Source organism: Mustelus asterias, chromosome 1 (assembly GCF_964213995.1).
Source record: "Mustelus asterias chromosome 1, sMusAst1.hap1.1, whole genome shotgun sequence".
Taxonomy (NCBI): Eukaryota; Metazoa; Chordata; class Chondrichthyes; order Carcharhiniformes; family Triakidae; genus Mustelus; species Mustelus asterias.
Window position 1 is genome coordinate 63,353,728 of NC_135801.1, and position 21,158 is coordinate 63,374,885.

Consider the following 21,158-nt stretch of genomic DNA (forward strand, 5'->3'; position numbering starts at 1 on the left):
GCTTACTCTCCGGCGGTGGGAGAAGCGCATGCATTGGGAACGCTCGAATCCCGCAAAATGGCCGACAGGCGCATCTCCCAACCCGATGCGCTAAAAAATTAGCACGTCGCGATGGGAGAATCAGGCTCCAAGAAAAATTAATCTAATTTTGCTGACACTATAAAACTAAGTGGGAATATCAGCTGTGAGGGGGACACATAGAGGCTCCAAAGAGATATAAGTAAGTGGGCAACAATGAAGCAGATGGAGTATAATGTGGGGTTGTTAAAGGGGTTATTTAATTTGGTCATAAGAGTAGAAAAGCAGAATATTTTTAAAAGTCATGAAGCTAGTAAATATTGATGTTCAGAGAGACTTAGTATACTTGTACAAGGAACATAGAAAGTTAGCATGCAGGTACAGAAAGCAATTTGGAAGGCAAACAGCATGTGGGCCTTTATTGTAACGGGATTGCACTGCAAGAGTAAAGAAGTATTGCTACAATTGTGCAGGGCTTTGGTAAGCCTCTTACTATACTCCTTATACACCAATGACTGTGTGGCCAAATTCCCCTCCAACTCAATTGTCAAGTTTGCTGATGACACCACCGTGGTGGGTCAGATCTCAAACAATGACGAGACGGAGTACTGGAAAGAGATAGAGAATCTAGTGAACTGGTGTGATGACAATAATCTCTCTCTCAATGTCAACAAAACGAAGGAGATAGTCATCGACTTCAGGAAGCGTAATGGAGGACATGCCCCTATCTACATCAATGGGGACGAAGTAGAAATGGTCGAGAGCTTCAGGTTTTTAGGTGTCCAGATCACCCACAACCTGACCTGGTCCCTCCATGCTGACGCTATCATTAAGAATGCCCACAAGTGCCTCTACTTTCTCAGGCGACTAAGAAAATTTGGCATGTCAGCTACGACTCTCACCAACTTTTACAGCTGCACCATAGAAAGCATTCTTTTTGGTTGTATCACAGCTTGGTATGGCTTCTGCTCTGTCCGAGACCACACACAACTACAAAGGGTCCATCACTCAAACCATCTTCCCATCCATTGACACGTCGCGCTACCTTGGAAAAGCAGCCAGCATAATCAAGGACCCCACGCACCCCGGACATACTCTCTTCCACCTTCTTCCATCGGGAAAAAGATACAAAAGTCTGAGGACATGTACCAACTGACTTAAAAGCAGCTTCTTCCCTGCTGCCATCAGACTTGTTAATGGACCTACCACACATTTAGTTGATCTTTATCTATACCCTAGCTATGACTGTAACACTACATTCTCCCGTTTCTCCTTTGCTTCTCTATGAACGGTATGCTTTGTCTGTATAGTGTGCAAGAAACAATACTTTTCACTGTATACCAATACACGTGACAATAATAAATCAAATCAAATCAGAAAAGCAGCCAGAATTTTTGTCTTTCGGTGAATCAAGGGAGATTGGGAGTAGGCAGGAAAGTGGAGTTGAAACCAACCTCCATCCACGATCATATTGAAAGGCGGAGCAAACTTGAGGGACCATTAAGTCTACCCCTGCTCCTGGGATGTTGGCCTATATCGCAAGGGGGATAGAATATAAAAGCAGAGATGTCTTGCTGCATCTGTACAGGGCATTGGTGAGGCCGCAGCTGGAATACTGTGTGCAGTATTGGTTCCCTTATTTGCGGAAGGATATATTGGCCTTGGAGGGAGTGCAGAGAAGGTTCACCAGGTTGATACCAGAGATGAGGGGTGTTGATTATGAGGAGAGACTGAGCAGATTGGGTTGTATTCGTTGGAATTTAGAAGGCTGAGGGGGGATCTTATAGAGACCTATAAGATAATGAAGGGGCTAGATAGGGTAGAGGTGGAGAGATTCTTTCCACTTAGAAAGGAAGCTAGACTAGAGGGCACAGCCTCAAAATAAAGGGGGGTCAGTTTAGGACAGAGTTGAGGAGGAACTTCTTCTCTCAGAGGGTGGTGAATCTCTGGAATTCTCTGCCCACTGAAGTGGTGGAGGCTACCTCGTTGAATATGTTTAAATCACGGATAGATGGATTCCTGATCGGTAAGGGAATTAGGGGTTATAGGGATCAGGCGGGTAAGTGGAACTGATCCACTTCAGATCAACCATGATCTTATTGAATGGCGGGGCAGGCTCGAGGGGTTAGATGGCCTACTCCTGCTCCTATTTCTTATGTTCTTATGTTCCTGTTTCTTATGGTCTTATGTTACGGCAATGGACAACTTTAAACTGCACTGTTGCCCTACAATAACTCAGACGTGATCCCATTTTCCTATCACTCCTGTGCTTGTTGACCTATATTGATTTTCAGTCCAGTGATGCCTTGATTTAAAAATTTTGATTCATAGCCTCACTCCACTCTATCTTTGAAATCCACTGTAGCCCCAGGATCCCTCAAGATTCCTGCATTCTTCCAATTCTGGCTCTTGTGCATTCCCAATTGTCTCACCATTGGTGGCAATGCCTTCAGCTACCTAGGTCCTATGCTCTGGATTTCCACTTTACCTCTCCTCTTTCAAGTTCCTCTTTAAAACCTGTCTTTGACCAGGTTTTTGGTTGACTGTCATAATACCTTTTTATGTGGCTATGTCAAATTTTGTTTGACGATGCTCCTGTGTCTGCGGGGTTTCCTCCGGGTGCTCTGATTTCCTCCCACAGTTCAAAGATGTGCAGGTTAGGTAGATTGATCATGCTAAATTGCCCCTTAGTGTCCAAATATGTGTAAGTTAGGTGGATTAGCCATGGTAAATGCACAGGTTTATGGGGATGGGAGAGAGGGGTTGAAGGTGGACCTAGGGGTGGATATGCTGAGTTGGTGCAGACTCGATGGGCCGAATGGTCTCCTTCTAGTTAATGGCCATCTCTTAGTTAAGAAAGCACATCAACACCTCTACTTTCTCAGGAAGCTAAGGAAATTCAGCATGTCGGCTAGGACATTCACCAATTTTTACAGATGCACCATAGAAAGCATCCTTTTGGATGTATCGCAGCTTGGAATGGCTCCTGCTCTGACCAAGACTGCAAAAAACTACAAAGGATTGTGAACCAGCCTCCCGTCCATTGACTCCGTCTACACTTCCCACTGCCTCAGAAAAGCAGCCAGCATAGTCAAAGACCCCATGCACCCCGGACATACTCTCTTCCACCGTCTTCCTTTGGGAAAAAAATATAAAAGTCTAAGATCACATCCCAACCGACTCAAGAACAGCTTCTTCCCTGCTGCCATCTTAAGAAGAAGCTGTTCTTGAGTCAGCTGGTATGTGATCCTTATATTGCCTTATATTAAGTTGATATTTCTCTATACCCTAGCCTGACTGGAACACGACATTCTGCACCCTCTCCTTTCCCTCTCATCTATGTATTCAATGAATGGTATGCTTTGTCTGCATAGTGCACAAGAAACAATACTGTTCACTGAATACCAATACATGTGACAATACTAAATCAAATCAAATTCTGCACTATAGGAATTCTATGAAATATCTAATGATGCCATTTCTATGCTATGGGCACTATATAAGTACAAGTTGTTGCTGCTGTCAACAGAAGCAATAAAATTGTTGCTATGGAAACAGTGCCAACAGCAACAGCATGAACAACCAAGTGACTGGAACAGAGCACTTTGTGTGAAGCCTTAAGTTGCACGAATTGAACACAGTGACGAGCCGTTCTGCTTTCACTTGATATATGCAATCAGCGTTGATTATTTGCTTTTTCATCTTGTAGAGTCATGTACTTCAGTTTAGAAAGCTTGCAGGAATGTTCTGAGACGTATGGTTTTAAATAGCAGGTGCAGCTCACCAAGGGAGGCAGGGATTTGATTCAACTGTTGCACAGTACTTTCCTGAATAATTCCCATGTTAGGGCTGCTTCCCTCAAAACCTCCAACCCAGAGGGAGCGCCTAGTATACTATTACCAGGTAGATATCAGTTTTGATAGGAGGAGCGGGATGAAAGTTGAAATGGGGAAGGGGGCAACTACATCTTTTCGGGTGAAGGGGGAGTCGGAGCAGAGACAGAGAGAGAGCTGAAGGCGCGGAGCATTGTGGGGTGTTGGAGGAGATGGTTTGTAGGAAGCACCGCCTCTCTTATGCCCCTGTCCCCTCTCCCTGAGCTGTGGAGAGGCTCAGAGACACAGGCAGGCAGAGCAGGAAGCTGGTGCTGTAGCAGCAGCAGCAGGAGGAGGAGGAGGCGGCGGCGGCGGGCGTTGCCCCAGTGACCGCCCGGGCAGACAATGGAGCGCGTGCGGGGACTGGCAGGGCGCTAGAATGGGGGAGAGTCGCACGCGTTGCTGAGTGGAATGGTGCAGCGCGCCGAGCTCGCTCTGCGCAGTCGGCAACAGGCGGAGGAGACAATGGAGATACAGCAGATGTGAGTGTGTGACTCCAATCACGGCCAGGGAGGGACAAGACAAGACAACTCAACTCACTCAGAGTGCACAGGGCGGGGTGGATGGGGAACTCCGGCTAAAGGGGGGGGGGGTGGAAACACCCCGGCCTAGGGGTGGTGGCCTCTGCTCATGGTGAGAGTCTTCCCTTGCTCACTAAAGAGGGATAGGGGAGTTCTCCAGCCAGGGGAAACCCGCGAGTGGAGTGGGCTATGGAAGAGACTGCTAAATGTAAAGAGTAGGGTCTTGGGGTGGAAGCACAAGCTCGAGATTTTAAAACACCACGGCAATACAATTGTTTCAGAAATGCTGTAATTTTAAATTGTATGCCATGGGGCAGAGAGAGGTGAATATTGGGTCACAAGTCCACTGGAAATGCTTTTTGGTGAGGGGGAGAAGGAGAGGCTGGAGGACTTATCCATGAATGTGCGGCAGCTGTTGCTATAGTGAATATTCTGTTGCATATATACAGTAGTTGCATTGTGTTTGTTAAGAGGAGATATGCTCGAGTTCGGGTTAAAATCTCAGTCAAACGTAGAAGATCGTGTTGAGCTAGTTCTGTTTCGCGGGGGGCACCTGCAAAATCTGTTTCATGAATACAATAAAAATCTAACTTTGAAAAATGCGTGACATACCTTTTTGGAGAAGATCAGAGTATCATTTTTTTAACTATTGAATAAATGGCATGATTATGTATTTTGACTAGAATTTTAGCCTTGAGTATGTTAAATTTAAATGTGGCTGCATCTTGCTTTACTGAAATTTAGTGTGTTCACAGTGTTGGATATTTGGTTTATTTGTGCTATTGGCTTGAACCGTGGGGGAAAGGAGCACCTGTATAATGACTTTTGCTCTTCTGAACTTAGTTATGTCTAGTGAGGATGTTTAGAGCAATACAATTCTAGGGTGTAGCAATTGATGTGATGAATTATGAACAGACAAGAATATCAGTATAATTGGCATACTATCTTAATTGTGGTTCCTTATACTGCATTTTATAATGTCTTAATAAATCTCTGCATCACATTTTTTTTCAAAAAGATGCTGTCTGTATTTCCCTTTCATGCCTCTTTGTTGAAGATCATTGCATTTGCACTTGATTTATTTTGTAGCCTGATTTTTCTCCCTGTCAAATGTAAAATGCAATGTTGCTGTGGCTGACTCCAGGGATACTGGTTTAACTTCTAAATTGAGTCAACTGATCTTTGCCTTAGTGATTTGGCTGTGATGCTATCGGTCATTTCAGCAACCTTCGATTAGGCAGAGGCAAAATTGCATGGGTTCTTGTTCATTTCTGCCCATTGATCCTGGCTGCACGTGGAGATGTTGGATGATGACATCTCGTCCCACACATACCCCTTTGTTACAATTGTCTGCCAACACTCATAGATCTGGCCCACGTAATTCCTTTGAAAAGGCGTCATCTCAGGATGTAAGGAGTAAATTGGAGGCGAGCTGTAAATATAATTCTGAATATATAAACTTTTTGAAGGTCGCTGCATGAAATAAGCTAATAGAGATCTGTTGCATTGAGATTTGAAGCAATTCCGCAAAGCTTGTTTGGAGGGTCTTGGGTTATATTTCGGTTTTTCTGGGGCAGTGGCATATAGAGGACGTTATTGATTTTTATCAGTTGTAATTTACACTTACTAAGTCAATTTCATATTTCTCCCCATCTGTTTTTTACAAAAAGGGTTGACTTATCAAATGACTATCTTTCTCTCCCCACCACCACCACCACCCACCCAATTTAACTCAAAATGCTGGAAATTCTCAGCAAGTGTGGCAGCATTCTTGGAGATGTAGCAGCTTTTAAACAAGACAGGGAAAATGGGGGAGTAAAGAACACACAGGAAAGTATGTGATAGGCAGAAGAATTGTATGACAAGGGGGATGATAGTACAAGGAAAGAGTTGGTAATGCACAAACTGAAGATGGGTTTAACGGAGGTGCAAGAGGGAATAGCAGCCTCGTTATTACCAATTGCTGCAGCCCAAAAATATTGGGGCTGCGGTTATGATCCAAAATTGAACACCCAAGAGTGCTTAATTAAAAGATGAGAAATGCTGCTCCCATTGGACCATGAAACCCCCACTGAACATGAAACCATTATTTTTGAGGCTGTTACTGACTCCGTCTCTTCTGGAGATCTTCCCTCCACAGCCTACAATCTCACTCGACCCCAATCCCAAACAGCCCACTTTTATCTCCTTCCCAGAATCCATGTAGAGGCCCGTTCTTTCGGCTTGTTCTGATCCCCCAGAATTGATTTCTTCCCATCTTGACATTTTTTCCCTCCCCTTGTTAATCACTTCCCATCTTCATCCATGACCCTTCTGATGTCCCTCGCCACTTTAGCAGTTTCCACTTGCCTGGTTTTAACTGTCTGCTCTTCACGATGGACATCCAGTAACTCTACATCAACATCCCTCATCGAGGCTGTCTGAGAGCTCTCTAGATCTACCTTGAATAGAAAGGCCTTACCGATTCTCATCCACCACCACCTGGCCAAATTTTTATCACACTGAGAAGTTGTTTAATTTCTCCCATGAAGAAGGTATTGCCGTGGGAACATGTATAGATCTGAGATTTGTTTATTTTTTGTGGGATTTATGGAAAGTTCTTTGTTCCAGTCTTACTCAGGACCAATGCTCCTTTCATGGTACACTGATGACTGCCCTCGTCCAGATCTAGAAAATTTCGTCAACTTTGTCTCCAGTTTCCACCCTTCTCTCACCTTTTGTCTTGTTCATCTTTGACACTTTCCCATCACTTTCTTCCTTCACTTCTCAGCCTATGTGCAGAAATTTAGGTAATTGCTGAATATTCCGATAAGTTCACTGACTCTTATAGCTGCCATGTCTGCACTTCCTCACACCCTGCTTCCTACACGACCTCTGTTCCATTTTCTCTGTTTCCATTGCACCAGTTCTGCTGATGCAACTTTCCATACCAGTGCATCTGATATGTCCTGCTTTTCGGACTTCTGCTTTCACCCCATTCTCTCCCTCCAATACCCTTGTAGCATTCCTCCAGCCCTCACTTTGCACCTCATTTATCTCTACATTCAACAGATCATCCTTTGTAATATCATGCCACCCAGGGTCAATAGTCATTTCTTATTTTACAGGATTTTCCCGTATCTAAGCCCACTATTCTGGGCTGCATGGTGCCAGGATGCTGTTTGTCCCGTAATTCAAACTTTTAAATATTTGAGGGTTGGTCACCCTGATGCCACCACCAAGACATCTTTACCCCACCCTTTCCTTTCAACATAGAATCTCTACAGTACAAAAGGAGGCCATTCAGCCCATCGAGTCTGTACCAACCACAATCCCAACCAGCCCCTGTTCCCGTAACCCCACACATTTACCCTGCTAGTCCCCCTGACACCAAGGGTCAATTTAGCATGGTCAATCAACCTAATCCGTACATCTTTGGACATTCCGTAGGGATTGTTCCCTCTGTGACACCAAAGTCCCCCTAACACCCTGTCTCCTTCTCATACAAGTGCTGATGATGCAGTACCTACAATTATACTTCCTCCCTCCTCACCGTTGAAGGACCCACACACCTTCCACCTGCTTGCAATGTGGTTGCCGCGATGTGGGAGAGGAGGATGAAACCTGGTTTGGATAATTGCTTTGCCAAGCAACTCAGTTCAGTCCACAAGTAGGACTGCTAGCTTCCAGTCACCTGTCAGTTAGATTCTCCACTCCGGTTCTGTCCTCCTACACTGTTCTAATGTAAGCTTAAAGAAAAGCACCTCACCTTTCGCCGAAGTACAGTACAATCTTTCTAAGTCAACATTGAGTTGAAAAATTTTGGGTCATAACTCTTGTCATTTAATCAGTCCTGCCTTGAAGCCTGTTTTGTTCTTTCCCCTCTACCCACCTATGCCTTTCCCTGCCTTGTTTAAAAACCGTTACATTCCTATGCGCTCCCAGTCCTGAAGAAAGGTTAGCTCTGTTTCTCTCTCCGATCCCTGACCTGCTGAGTATTTCCAGCATTTCATGTTCCTACTGTATTTCAGATTTGCATAATCATTATTTTGCTTTTGTTTTGCAAGATTCAGTATGTTCCATTCTCGCAGCTCATTAGCACCTGCATTGTTAATAAAGCTGTTGGTGAACTGTATGGAAACCAAAATTTTGCACCTAATTTTCTACGGTGCATTTAACAGTTAATTCCCTTGTCTCACAGTAAAAGTACAGTAGGCATTGAAAAAAACTCCTATGAAGTGAGTCAAAATTCTGTGTCACAACAGCCATTTTAGAAGTTGTTCAGAGACCTATTTAGTTTGAAAATGCATATACACCCTCACATACAACTCCCACAGTCATTTCTCAAACTGCCCACCCAAGAGTATATAGTACAAACCACATGCAAATTACACATGAGCAAGGAATGACAGTTAACCGAAGAGCTTTTCTATATGCAATAGAGAAAAATCTGTATAAAGCAGTTTGTAAAATAATGAGACTACAGACATCAAGTATCTTAGCTTATAATGGTTTACACATAATCAGGCACACCTAATATTGCTTTTTAAGCAAATACAGCAGCCAATTTGTACATGGTAAGAACCCACCGAGAATAATGAGATTAATGATTAACCATTTTGTTTGTGCTTGATGGAGGAATGTTAGCCAGAAGACCAAGTGATCTAAGTGTGCTTTGAACGATTGACCACAAAAACCGGAGCTATGTTGAAGAAATAGTGTGCACCTTTCGCTATGCTGGCAGTTGCCCACTTGACCTTTCATGGACTTTTGCAGTCATTGCATGCCTGATCCAATGCATTATTCTCAACAGGACATCTGTGCCAGTCGAACAGGACAAGAAACAATAGGGTTCTTTAAACCAGCAAAAAAGAGTTTTTCTCCCAGCCTGTTTCTCTTAATTTCTTGACAACTTCAATAAAATCATCCCTTAACCTTCCAAATTCCAAGGAATACAACCCTGGTTGTGTAAGCCCTCTTAATTTAACCACAGGAGTTCAGATATCATTTGGTAAATCTATGATGCAATCCCTTCAAGGCTATATTATGATATCCTAGAATATCCTTCCTGAGACTTGATACCCAGAACTGCTCACAGTATTCCAGGTTAAAAGCAAATTACTGTGGATGCTGGAATTTGAAGCAAAAACAGAAAATGCTGGAAAATCTCAGCAGGTCTGACAGCACCTGTGGAGAGAGAGCAGAGTTAACATGTTGAGTATGGATGACTCTTGGTCAGAACTGAAGACAACTGCAAGTAGGGTGAAATATTTGCAGCTGAGAGGGGGTGGGGGTTGGAGCAGTAGGAACTAGATAGAGGGCCAGTGATAGGTGGAGGCAGGGAAGAGATTGACAAAATGTCATGGACAAAAAGAATGTAAATGTTGGTGATCATGGCTAAGAAGGATGCTGATAGTGGCACATTAAGAGATCAGAATGTGTTAATGGCAGAACGTAGGTAAGCAGTATGTCAAAGAATAACCTGAAACAAATAACAGATGGCCTTGGTGGAGTGGGGGAGGGGAGACAGTGGTAAGGGACAAATGATGGAAAGTGGGATTAAAGAAAAAGGGGAATGGAAAAATGAATCAGATTTGATTTATTATTGTCACATGTATTGGTATACAGTGAAAAGTATTGTTTTTTTGTGCATTATACAGACAAAGCATACCGTTCATAGGGGAGAAGGAAAGGAGAGGGTGCAGAATGTAGTGTTACAGTCATAACTAGGGAGTAGAGAAAGCTCATCTTAATATATGGTAGGTTCATTCAAAAGTCCGATGGCAACAGTGAAGAAGCTGTTCTTGAGTTGGTTGGTACATGATCTCAGACTTTTGTATCTTTTTCCTGATGGAAGGAGGTGGAAGAGACCATGTCCGGGGTGCTTGGGGTCCTTGATTATGCTGTCCTTGATTGATCAGTGGAAGAAATGAAAAGAAAATTATGGAAATGGGGTGAAGGTGGAGGAGGGAGTTCACAGGCTGAATTTGTTGAACTCAGTGTTAAGTCCGGAAAGCTGTTAAGTGCCTAATCGGAAGATGAGATGTTGATCCTCCAGTTTGCGTTGGGCTTGACTGGAACATTGCAACAGGCCAAGGATGGACATGTGGATATGAGAGCAGAGTGATGTGTTGAAATGGCAAACGAAAGGAAGGCCTGGGTCATGCTTACGGATGGACCAAAAGTGTTTTGCAATGCGGTCACCCAGTCTGCGTTTAGTCTCCAATATAGAGTAGCCCACATTGGGAGCAGTGAATGCAATGGACCAGATTAAAGGGGGTGCATGTGAAGCGTTGCTTCACCTGAAAAGAGTGTTTAGCCCTTGGATGGTGAGGAGGTAAAGGGGCAGATGTTATACCTTCTGCAATTACTTAGGAAGGTCCTGTGGGAAGGGGGTGATGGAGGAATAGACCAGTGTATCCTAGAGGACACGGTCCCTGCGGAATGCTGACAGGGTAGCCATGATCACCACCATTTACGTTCCTTTTGTTCATTTGTCCATGACATCTTTGTCAATCTCTCCCTTGCTTCTATCTGTCGCTGGCCGTTTATCCAGCCCCCACAGCTCCATAACTGCAAGCAACCGCGCCAGTATAAATCTCATCCCATTTCCAGTTGTCTTCAGCTCTGGCAAAGAGTCATCCAGACTCAAAACGTGAGCCCTGTTCTCTGTCCACAGAATTCCAGGTGTTGTCTAACCAGAGCTTTGTATAGCTGAATCATGAATTCCAATCCCTTGTATTCTTGTCCTGCCACATAAAAGTCTTGGTTTATGATCCGCTGCAAAGGATAATGGACAATCGTGTATGAGACTCGCCTGACAATGTGTGCGATTATGGAGTGGGTTTGAGGCTACACTGTTCTGAATTCGATGCCCAAATACTACCAACTTGTCATGCCGGTGCATTTAAATCAAAACATTTAATTTCAAGCAAAGATTATGAGAGGAGTGCTGGGAGGCTATGACAATTGAAAGAAGAATGATTATAGTAAAACACTAATATGATACATATTTTAAAATTTTGAGAAATACACATTAAAAAAGACATGCACTTTTATACATACATCACTTTTCCCAGTGAGTGTTAATGAGAGTGAAAAATATCAACACATAGATAAGATTAAACTATGACATCAGTGGAACAATCCATTGAGAATAGAGGGAAATACCACTAATTCATCTTTTTTTAATGGCAAAGATACATCCTCATTCAAAATTTTAAAAACATTATTTATGTTAGATGCTAAATGTGATTGAAAATGTATTTTAACCTACTTCCTTTCAGAAAAAAAGCCCAATAATTGTCCTCAGAGAATTCTTAGCAATGAAATTTTAAAGCTTAATGAACTGATGTGAGCTTTGAAGATGGGGTTTAGCTGCAGGGGTGTTTCTCTGTCTAGCAGATTGGTGCATGTATAATATATTAATGTTTTCACACTAAAAGGGGATCTATATAGACTGCTAGTACACTACTGATATTAAACTCAAAATGATGCACAGCCAAGTGATCCACCCAGATTTTACTGCCAGCTTGTATTGAGTTTTGCAATTAAGATGCTCTACACGTGTTCCACTCCTAGGCAACTCGTGTTTAATGTTTTGAAAGAGTGAGCAGGATCAATTGCTTTCTCATAACATCAGATAGAATTGAATACTAAGTTTGCTAAGTGTCCAGCCAATTTAATTGGTCCAGTGGAGACTCGAGGTGTAGCTTTGCACAATATTGGAGTTGTATTGCACCCAATGAAAGCAGAGTCAAAATGGCGCAAAATTATGCGGCAGAGATAGAGTCAAATACCTTTGTTTCAGGCCGCCTGGAAGTTAGGTGATGTTCCTGGAACTTCTGTTGAACTTCGCTGTAGTGTAGAATGCCGGGGTCAGAGTGGGAGTGGAAAGTAAAATAACAAGTAACTGGAATCTCGTGTTCAAACTTGAGGACAGAGTGGAGGAGTTCAGCAAAGCGACCGCCCGATCTGCGTTTGGTTCCCCCAGTGCAGAACAAACCACATTGTGAGCAGCAGATACAATCTAATAAATTTAAAGAAGAGCAAGTAAATCATTTTCACATGAAGAGAGTGATGGGGGCTCTGGCTGATAGGAAGGGAGGAGGTGAAATGGCCGATGTCGCATCTCGTCTACTTGCCCGGGAAGGTGTTGGGGTGACTGAAGAGTGAACCAAGTTGTCGCGGTGGGGGAATGATCACTTTGGAATACTGGGAGAGAAGGGGAGTGCTTTTCCACCACCTCCACTGTGATGATGAATCATGAATTTATTTTAGCTTATTTAAAGCTTCAGGGTGACCTGTTGAAAAAGAGTTGACTAAATTAAAAGAAACCTTTTTTTGATGGCACAGCTTCGTGAAAAATTACAAAATATAGAGGAGCATGAGGGGCTTCAAGCATGCATCTGCACAGGTCAGATAATTTCAATGCGGTGATTTCCTATATCCTCTATGACTTTGGTAAAGGATTTAATAGTGCAAGTGCATAGAGATTTAACATGCAATAAATGATCACAAAATAATACTATTTTTGACATTAAATGTTCAAATAACTTTTAAGGATAACTAAAATGAATAATAAATATCTCCTGTGATGTCTCCCCGGCAATTTAACTCTTATTTTTTGCCATGGATCTCTACAGTTCTGGCAGCAGATACAGATAGAGTTGTTATCTTTTAACCAAAAAATCCGTATACTGCAGATGCTGGAAATCCAAAATACAAAAAGAAAATGCTGGAAAGTACCAGCTGGACTGGCCACGTCTGTGGAGAGAGAAACCGAGTTAATGTTTCATGTTAATGATGCTCTATAGATGCAGTGGGTTGAAAGGGTGGTAGGCAGGAGAGACTAAATTAAATAAGGGATGATTGTGCAAGGCAAGAGGGTGTTATTTGGGGGGAGGGGTGGCAACTAAAGAAACAAATTATTGGCTGAAAGAGGGTGGGGAAATAGCATAATCATTACCTAGAGCTACTGTTCACTAAACTGGCTCTGACTTGAAATTGTTGAATTCCCTGTTTCGTAAATGTCCAATTGAGTAAATGAGGTGTTGTTTGAGTTTATGTTGAGCTTTATTGGAACAATGCAGAAGGCCAAGATAAGAGAGGTGAGCGTGGTTGTGAGGCAGAGAATTAAAATGACAGATGACCGGAAATTCAGGATCATGTTTGTGGGCTGAATGGAGGTGATCCACAAAGCAGTTGCCTAATGTCCGTTTGATCTTCCCAGAGTCGAGGAGATCACTTTGTGAGCAGCGAATATAGTATACTAGATTGAAAAAAATACAAGTAAATCACAGTTTCATCTGGAAGGAATGTTTAAGATCTTGGAAGGGTGGAGGTTAAAGGGTCGGTGTTTTATTTCCTGTGCTTGCATTAGAATGAACCCATTGCAAGGAGAAGAGGGTTTTGGTTGACCGGGGAGTGGGTCATTGCATTGCAGTGGGAATGGTTTCTTCAGAATGGGGGAAGGGAAGATATGTATGGTAGATTGGAGTTGGGAATGGCAGAGGATGATCTGTTGAATGTGGAGGTTTATGGAAGGTCAGCTCCAAGGGAGCCTATTGTGGCTTTGGGTGGGAAACTGGCAAGAGCTAAAATACGGCTGAAGTGAGGGAACTGGAAGCCTTTCCAACTGGTGGAGAGAGAACCCTCGTTGAGGGGTTTAATAAACAAAGTATTGAAGCACAGTTATAGAAGGGTGTCATTGTCATAACATACGTGATGGAGAAGGAGAAACTGAGAAAATGGAATAGAGTCCTTTCAGAAAATGGTATGAAGAAGTATAGTCAATGGTGGGAATCAGTGGGCATTTTACATTACCTTCAGAAATGGAGATAGGGAAATCGAGGATGGGAAAAGTTGGAGATGGACCATGTGAAAGTGAGTGGGGATAATAATTGGAAGCAAAGTTGGTGAAATTGTCCATTTTTGTGGAGTGCAGGAAATAGCATCGATGTACCAAAGAAGGAGATGATGGACGCTGAAGTAGGACTTGAGCTAAGAATGTTCCACATATCCCAGAATAAAATAGCTGAGGTTCCCATCGTAATATTTTTATCAAGTCTTATCAAAGTCACAAATAACATCCTATATGACTGTGACAAAGGTAAACTATTCCTTCTCACCCCTCTCAACCTGTCAGCAGCCATTCTCCAACTTGTCTCTGCTGTTGTCCTCATGGTTGGTTCCATACTTGTCTTCCAATCATAGTCAGAGGATCATCAGTGAAGGTGTCTCTTTGTGCTCCCTCACTGTTTCCTCCAGTGTGTCAAGGATTTATCTTTGGTTTCCCTCTATTTCTCATCCATACCCTCGGTGACATTGAGCGAAAATAGTGTCGGTTTCCATGTGTAAGCTGATCAAATGCTTTTGCCACACAACCATCACAACCATTTCTTTCATCTTTTCACATCTCCACTGTCTGTCGGTTGCCAGACTCCTTTTCTGTCATATAGTACAAGATGAGCAGAAATCTCCTCTAACTAAATATTAAGAAGGTTGAAGCCATTATCTTTGTTTCCTGCCACAAATTCCTTTTCCCAGCCACTGACTGAATCCATCTCCATGGCAACTGCCTGAAGCAAAACCAGATTGTTCTTCAGCTTTTGTGTCTTTTTTTATTCATTCATAGGATGTGAGTGAGCATTGCTGGCAAAGCCAGCATTTATTACCCTTCCGTAATTGTTATGGAGAAGGTGGTGGTGAAATGCCTTCTTGAACCACTAAAGTCCATCTGGTGTAGATACACTCACATTACTGTTTGGGAGGGAGTTCAAGAATTTTGACCCAATGACGGTGAAGGAACAGTGATGTATTTCCAAATCAGGCTGGTGTGTGGCTTGAAGGGGAATTGTATGTGGTGGTGTTGCCACACACCTGCTGTCCTTGTACTTCTAGTTGATGGAGGGTTTGGGTTTGGAAGCTGTTGTTGAAAGGAGCCTTGACAGGTTGCTGCATTGCATCTTATAGATGGTACACACTGCTGCCACTGTGCAGGTGGAGACAGTGTGAATGGGGTGCTGTTCAAATAGGCTTCTTGGTGTCAAGCTTCTTGAGTATTGTTGGAGCTGCACTATTCCAACCAACTGGACATTATTCAATCACTCTCCTGACTTGTGTCTGGTAGATGGGAGTCGGGAAGTGAGTTACTTGAGTTTGACCTGAAATAAACTTCCAGCCACACATCTGTCTTCATAAAGACTGCCTGTTTCCACCTTCATAGCATTGCCTGGTCTGCCCCTGTCTTTTGGTTGTTGCTGAAACTCAAATGCTTGTTTTGTTATCTCCAGACTTGACTAATTCAACATAGTCCTGGCTGATCTCTTTCTTTCATCAATAAACTTGAACTCATTCAAAACTATGTTGCTCACTGTTCTAACTTGTATTACGTGCCATTCACCCGTCACCACTGTGCTTGCTGACCTCTGGGTCTCTTCCCACAGTCCAAAGATGTGCGGATTAGGTGGATTGGCTATGCTAAATTGCCACTTAGTATCAGGGGGACTAGCTAGTGTAAATACATGGGGTTATGGGGATAGGGCCTGTGTGGGATTGTGGTTGGTGCAGACTCGATGGGCCGAATGGCCTCCTTCTGCACTAGGATTCTATGTATACAGCAATTCCTGGCATCTTGAACGTCCTTGATTTTAATTGCACCATTATTGACCTTACCAAGACACTAAGCTCTGGAATTCCCTCCGTAAACATTTCCGCTTCTTTCCCCTCTTTTAGGATGCTCCTTAAAAGTGATTGTTTTGGTCTGCTGCCTAAATCTCCTCCTGTATCTCCTCGTCAGATGCTCCTGTGAATTGTCTTGGCACATTTTATTATGTTAAAGGTGCTTATTTTCAGAGGAAGATGAAAGATAGAAGAGTGTATAAGGTGTGTTTTATGTACAAAGAACTAAGTGGCTGGGATGCATTTAAGGCAAAGGAGTTCAGCAATCAAAAGAAAGGAAATTATATAATTCACACAGGGGCTTTTATCAGATCTGGTCAGTGTATTTTTTTATCTTCACTGTTCCCTCGAGTTACTGAATTAATCTTCAGTGTATGAGAGATTCTCTCGCATCTAAGATGAGGGGATTCCATTTATTGATGTGCAAGAGAGGATTCTAATAAGATAATTTTAAGCAATGGTCTTAATTTCAGCTGCTTTAGGACTGAGTGTTTCACCATGAAATACTATTTGCATCTTTTTAAATCTTGAGTTTGGATTGTTACTGTGCAATATTGAGCTAAATTACAGATCTAAAATTCAGGAATCTTTCAGATTGGTTAGATGTGTCTGTTGTGGCAAAAAAATTGGCACAGCTTAAAGATGCATGTATGAAATTATTGTAACATGTCCACTTCCACTGTAGAAAACCAGGTCCATCTCCTCCAGATAACATGCCATAAGAGGGTGTTGGTGACTGTGGCTTCCATTGGATCGGTCTGTGATTATGCTTGGCAAAGTACTGCAGTGGTTCCTTGTGGCCTTCTGCAAGTTGGTTAACTAGAAAACTCTCTTGCTCTTACTACCTGCCATCAGGTGTATTGAAAGGATTTACAGGCTGCTTATCAACCTGTTTGGCTATGTTGTGAATGCACCTTCCGTGGCCATCAAGTCCTGTGAACTTGGAGCTTCTGGCCCAGAGGTGGGGACGCTACTCACCGTGCCACAAGACCTCCAACAGGAAGGAAAACCAGATAGCAGTGCAGTTAGATTTAGTTTGTTAACACATGAATTGTGTCTGGATGGAGCATTCTAACTGTAACATGAAGTGAAGTAGTGATAGAAATAACCAAAGGTAAAAAAGAGTATTCATACAAGAAACATATTACACTATGGTGTGCTTGGCGTGTTACAAATTTTGCTATACAACATATGCACCCAACACTGCCATGTTGCATTAAGTATCAAAGGTAATGAAGATTGCCATCACACTTTGTTATGCAAAAATTTAGGTTAAACTAGTGCAAACGCGAGTACTACATTGTTGTTGGTGTAGTCTTTTGGGTGAGACACTAAACAGAAGCCCTGTCTGCCAATGAGTGGATGTAAAAGCTCCAATGGCAATATTTCGAAGAAGAGCAGGGAAGCTATCTCTGGTGTCCTGACCAATGTTTACCCCTTAATCAACATCAATAAAATGGATTATCTGGTGGTTATCACGTTGCTGTTTGTGGGAGTTGTGTTGAAATTGGCTACTGTGTTCCTAAGTTACAAAAGTGATTGCACTTAAAGTATGCAATTGGCTGTAAAGTGCTTTGGGACATCTATAGCCATGAAAGGTGCTATGTAAATGTAAGTCTTTGTGCCAACTTTTGTAGTAACCATCTGCATGTTATTTTTCAAAATGTAATCAATAACTGACTGTCCTCTTTCCTGCTGCCGCTTCCGCCCCGTGGCTGCTGCCACTCACTTCACTGTCTGCTGTCTTCCTAGCTGTCGCCCTGGCCTGGACCTTTTGAGGATTTATTTTCCCGCTGTTTCCAGCTTGGTCAACCCGAGGTTGGCTTCTCACTACATTGGCTGCTCATGAACCTATCAGCAGCCAATGCAGGGAGAAACCCGCTTCTGATTGGGCAAGCAACTTCATAGCATTTTTCAAAATTTATACTTCAGGCTGGCCTACTGTGGAATCTCTGGATGTATCCAGTGGAACCCCAGGGTTTTGCAGGACCCAGTTTGGGGAAACCCTGGGAATCTAGACAATTGTGGTCACAGTCACCGCTTGTGAGATGATCAAAATTGGGGAACATGACAGGCCAGAACTGGACAAGTGCCGAGATCTCATAGGAATGCGTTTCTACCAACTAATTATGTACTTGATGTAGGTACAATTCCATGCTCGGAACAGGTTTAAAAAAAAAAGTTACAATCCATTTAATCAGATGATAATGGTGACAGTTCTCAGAGGTTTCAGCTTATTATATACATCAGACTTTACATTAAGTTTCCTTTAATTTAAAGTGAAAAAGAATGCCCTGAACAGGGGAATCCTCCACTCTGCCCGGAAATAGGCCCATGTGATCTGCACCCGAAACCTATGAAGATCTTGTGAGAAGTTTCACACCTTGGCATGAGGCAGCTGGTTTTCTGGGCACAGAGATGCAGAGACACCACGATACAGAGAGGGAGACAGAAACAGTTACAGCTGTGAAAAGCAGAGGAAATACTTTTGTGAGTTAACCACCATGTAGAATGTTGGTAAGAACTGGTTCTCCATTTGAAGAGATGGGACATGTGGAGATTTAAGAAATAAGGAGTTGCCATGGTGGGCCATGGTGCCAGAAGCCAATTGGGGATACTCTGAAGACTTAGTGGAATGACTTTCAAAGGACACTCTTTAAGACTCACGTTGGATTGGCAGGAAGAAGGGAGCTTGCTGGAAAGCTAGGAGGAGTTGGGAACTTAATGTTCAAGGTGACATATCTTCTGGGAGTGCAGTGTAAAATAGGTGTTATAAAGTATTTTGATTGTATTTAGTTAATGGGGAGGTACCTGTTCTTTAATTGGTAAATTAGTTATCTGTCAAGTAGTGCTTGATCTATGTTGAATTTAGTTTGCGACAGTAAAAGTCTTGTAACTGGAAATCTTTTCCTGTGATTCTTTATAGTCGTTATGAAATTCATCTTACTTTTTGAGTTATCGGTCTCTAGAGGGATCCAAACAAGTTAAACCTAGAATGTTGTAAAGGATTACTGGTCCTGTATCTAAAGGGTTTCCTGAATCAGTTGCACCTTGTCAGCTGCTGCAACACAAACTTTTCCGTCACAGTTTTTATCCTATTGCTTACATAACTTACACTGTTTAGTTAAATTGTTTCTTGAGATATTGGGTAATGTCACTAAACAGTGGTAATCGATCATGCTGCTCTCTCAATTTTAGTGAAGTTCCTTTGAGCCTTGTCAAAATAATGCCAGGCATTTTGATTGTGGTGGCTTACTTTGCTTTAATCTTTTCCCATAATTTTAAAAATACATTTTAATCATTCCTTACAAAATGGAACAGTGTAATTCCATATGAATGCCTTGTTGGAGCATAGTTATATTATGGAAATGTGTATAATGGCCAATTTAATTGTTGGACTGCTGATTGTTTGCTGTCTTATTGGGACTAAAACTAACTAAATAGCAACATTTAATCTATTATAGATCTTTCCTGTTGGATATTTAATCCTCGTTTTTCTTTACAGGTGCACAAAATTATGCCAACATAAACGCCATGATCTAAAGGACGATGTTTCTGAGAAACAGTGTCCAGTGACTGTAAATCCTCGTCATATGAAAAAAGCTTTTAAAGTTATGAATGAACTGAGAAGGTATGTCTCTCTTTCCATCGTAGTATCACAGAGTTTGGGACAAGTATTTTAATGACTAACAAAGTCGTTGTGGGTGGTTCTATAGTTCTGTATCCTTAAGTTTCTCACAGTAGGCAGTATGTTGCTGGGTTTATAGCCTGTTACTAGGTGCACAAGTGCAGACCTGGCGATGTCCAATTTCATATGCCCCTTCACTCATTGCCTGAACTGACTGGGGAAATCAAGGGACTGATCGTAACTCACTGCAAATTAGTGGTGACATTTGGCATCCCAGCAGTTGCCAAGTAAACATTAACCATCAGCAATATGTTTTGCTTTTTCTGCAGTTCATAGCAATTTATTTTATTCTGCGTATAATACTATCTGGTGTACCGTCTGTACTCATCTTCCTTTTGGCCTCTTCAGTATTACAAAGTATTCGCACCACAACAGCAGGTCATCCAAGAGGTCTGTGTCATTTTTTAAATGTTCCACACAAACCTCATCTTGCCTTCCTTCAACATATTTTTCTACTCCTTTTTGCTCTCCTGTATTTATCAAGCTTTGCCTCAAAAGATCTCTCTGCCCTTTACCTCAACGACTCCAAGTGATCTTGAGTTCCACATTCTAACCTCTCTCATAGCGTCAAAGAATGGTTGCAGCACAGAAAGAGGCCAATTGGCCAAATATGTCCATGCTGACCCTTTGCAAAAGCAACTCCGCTAGCCCCACCTCTCTCCCTTTCCTGGTGGCCATGCATCTTTTTCTCTTCAGGTGCTTATCTGGGGAAATAAGTTATTTTTCCTGAACTTTCTGTGGATTTATTAGTAACCAGCTTGTTTATGGTCCCAAATGGAAACGTCTCTGTGCCTACCCTATTAAACCTATTGAGTTGGTCTTTTCTTTTCTAGTTTTTCTTTTGACCAAGCTTTTGGTCATCTGACCTAATTCTTATGTTGCTTGGTGTCATACTTGTTCCATATTGTTCCTGTGAAGTGCCTTTGGACACTTTGTTAAAGGGATATTAGACACATAAGTTGTTGTATTGAAAAGAGTACCAGCCTGTTCAATTGCTCCCAATAGGTATTACCTTTCTGTTCTGGTATCATTCATTCGAATAAATTATTTTCCGGCCTCAAGTGACTGTGTGAAGTTTGCATGTTCTCGCCCTGTCCTTGTGGGTTTCCTCCAGGTGCCCTGGTTTCCCCCCGCACTCTAAAGATGTGCGGGTTAGGTTGTTTGGCCATGCCAAATTGCCCCTTAATATCAGGGGGATTAGCAGAGTGATACTAAGGGGTTCCGGGAATAGGGCCTGTGTGGGATTGTTGTCAGTGCAGGCTCGATGGGCCAAACGGCCTCCTTTGGCATTGTAGGGACTCTCTTCTATGATTCACAGAAAGTGGACAGATCGAGAAAATTCACTTTCATTCAATCTTGACTCCCCTTGAAAAATGTGGAAAATATGATATTCCTTCT

At 42.5% G+C, this 21,158-nt stretch overlaps 1 protein-coding gene across 2 annotated transcripts in view; it reads left to right on the forward strand.

Annotated features, from left to right (window-relative positions):
• Positions 1 to 4,056: 4,056 nt before the first annotated feature.
• The window catches only part of klhl2 (kelch-like family member 2), a 95,769-nt gene continuing 78,667 nt past the window's right edge, over positions 4,057 to 21,158 (forward strand). Inside the window, exons 1-3 of one of the 2 annotated variants that reach the window (XM_078213388.1) lie at positions 4,057 to 4,372; positions 18,353 to 18,562; positions 19,578 to 19,703. In XM_078213388.1, coding sequence (XP_078069514.1) covers positions 19,666 to 19,703 — 38 coding nt within the window. In that variant the 5' untranslated portion in view covers positions 4,057 to 4,372; positions 18,353 to 18,562; positions 19,578 to 19,665. The remainder of the gene's footprint in view (positions 4,373 to 18,352; positions 18,563 to 19,577; positions 19,704 to 21,158) is intronic. The other variant, XM_078213379.1, reaches the window with a different exon arrangement.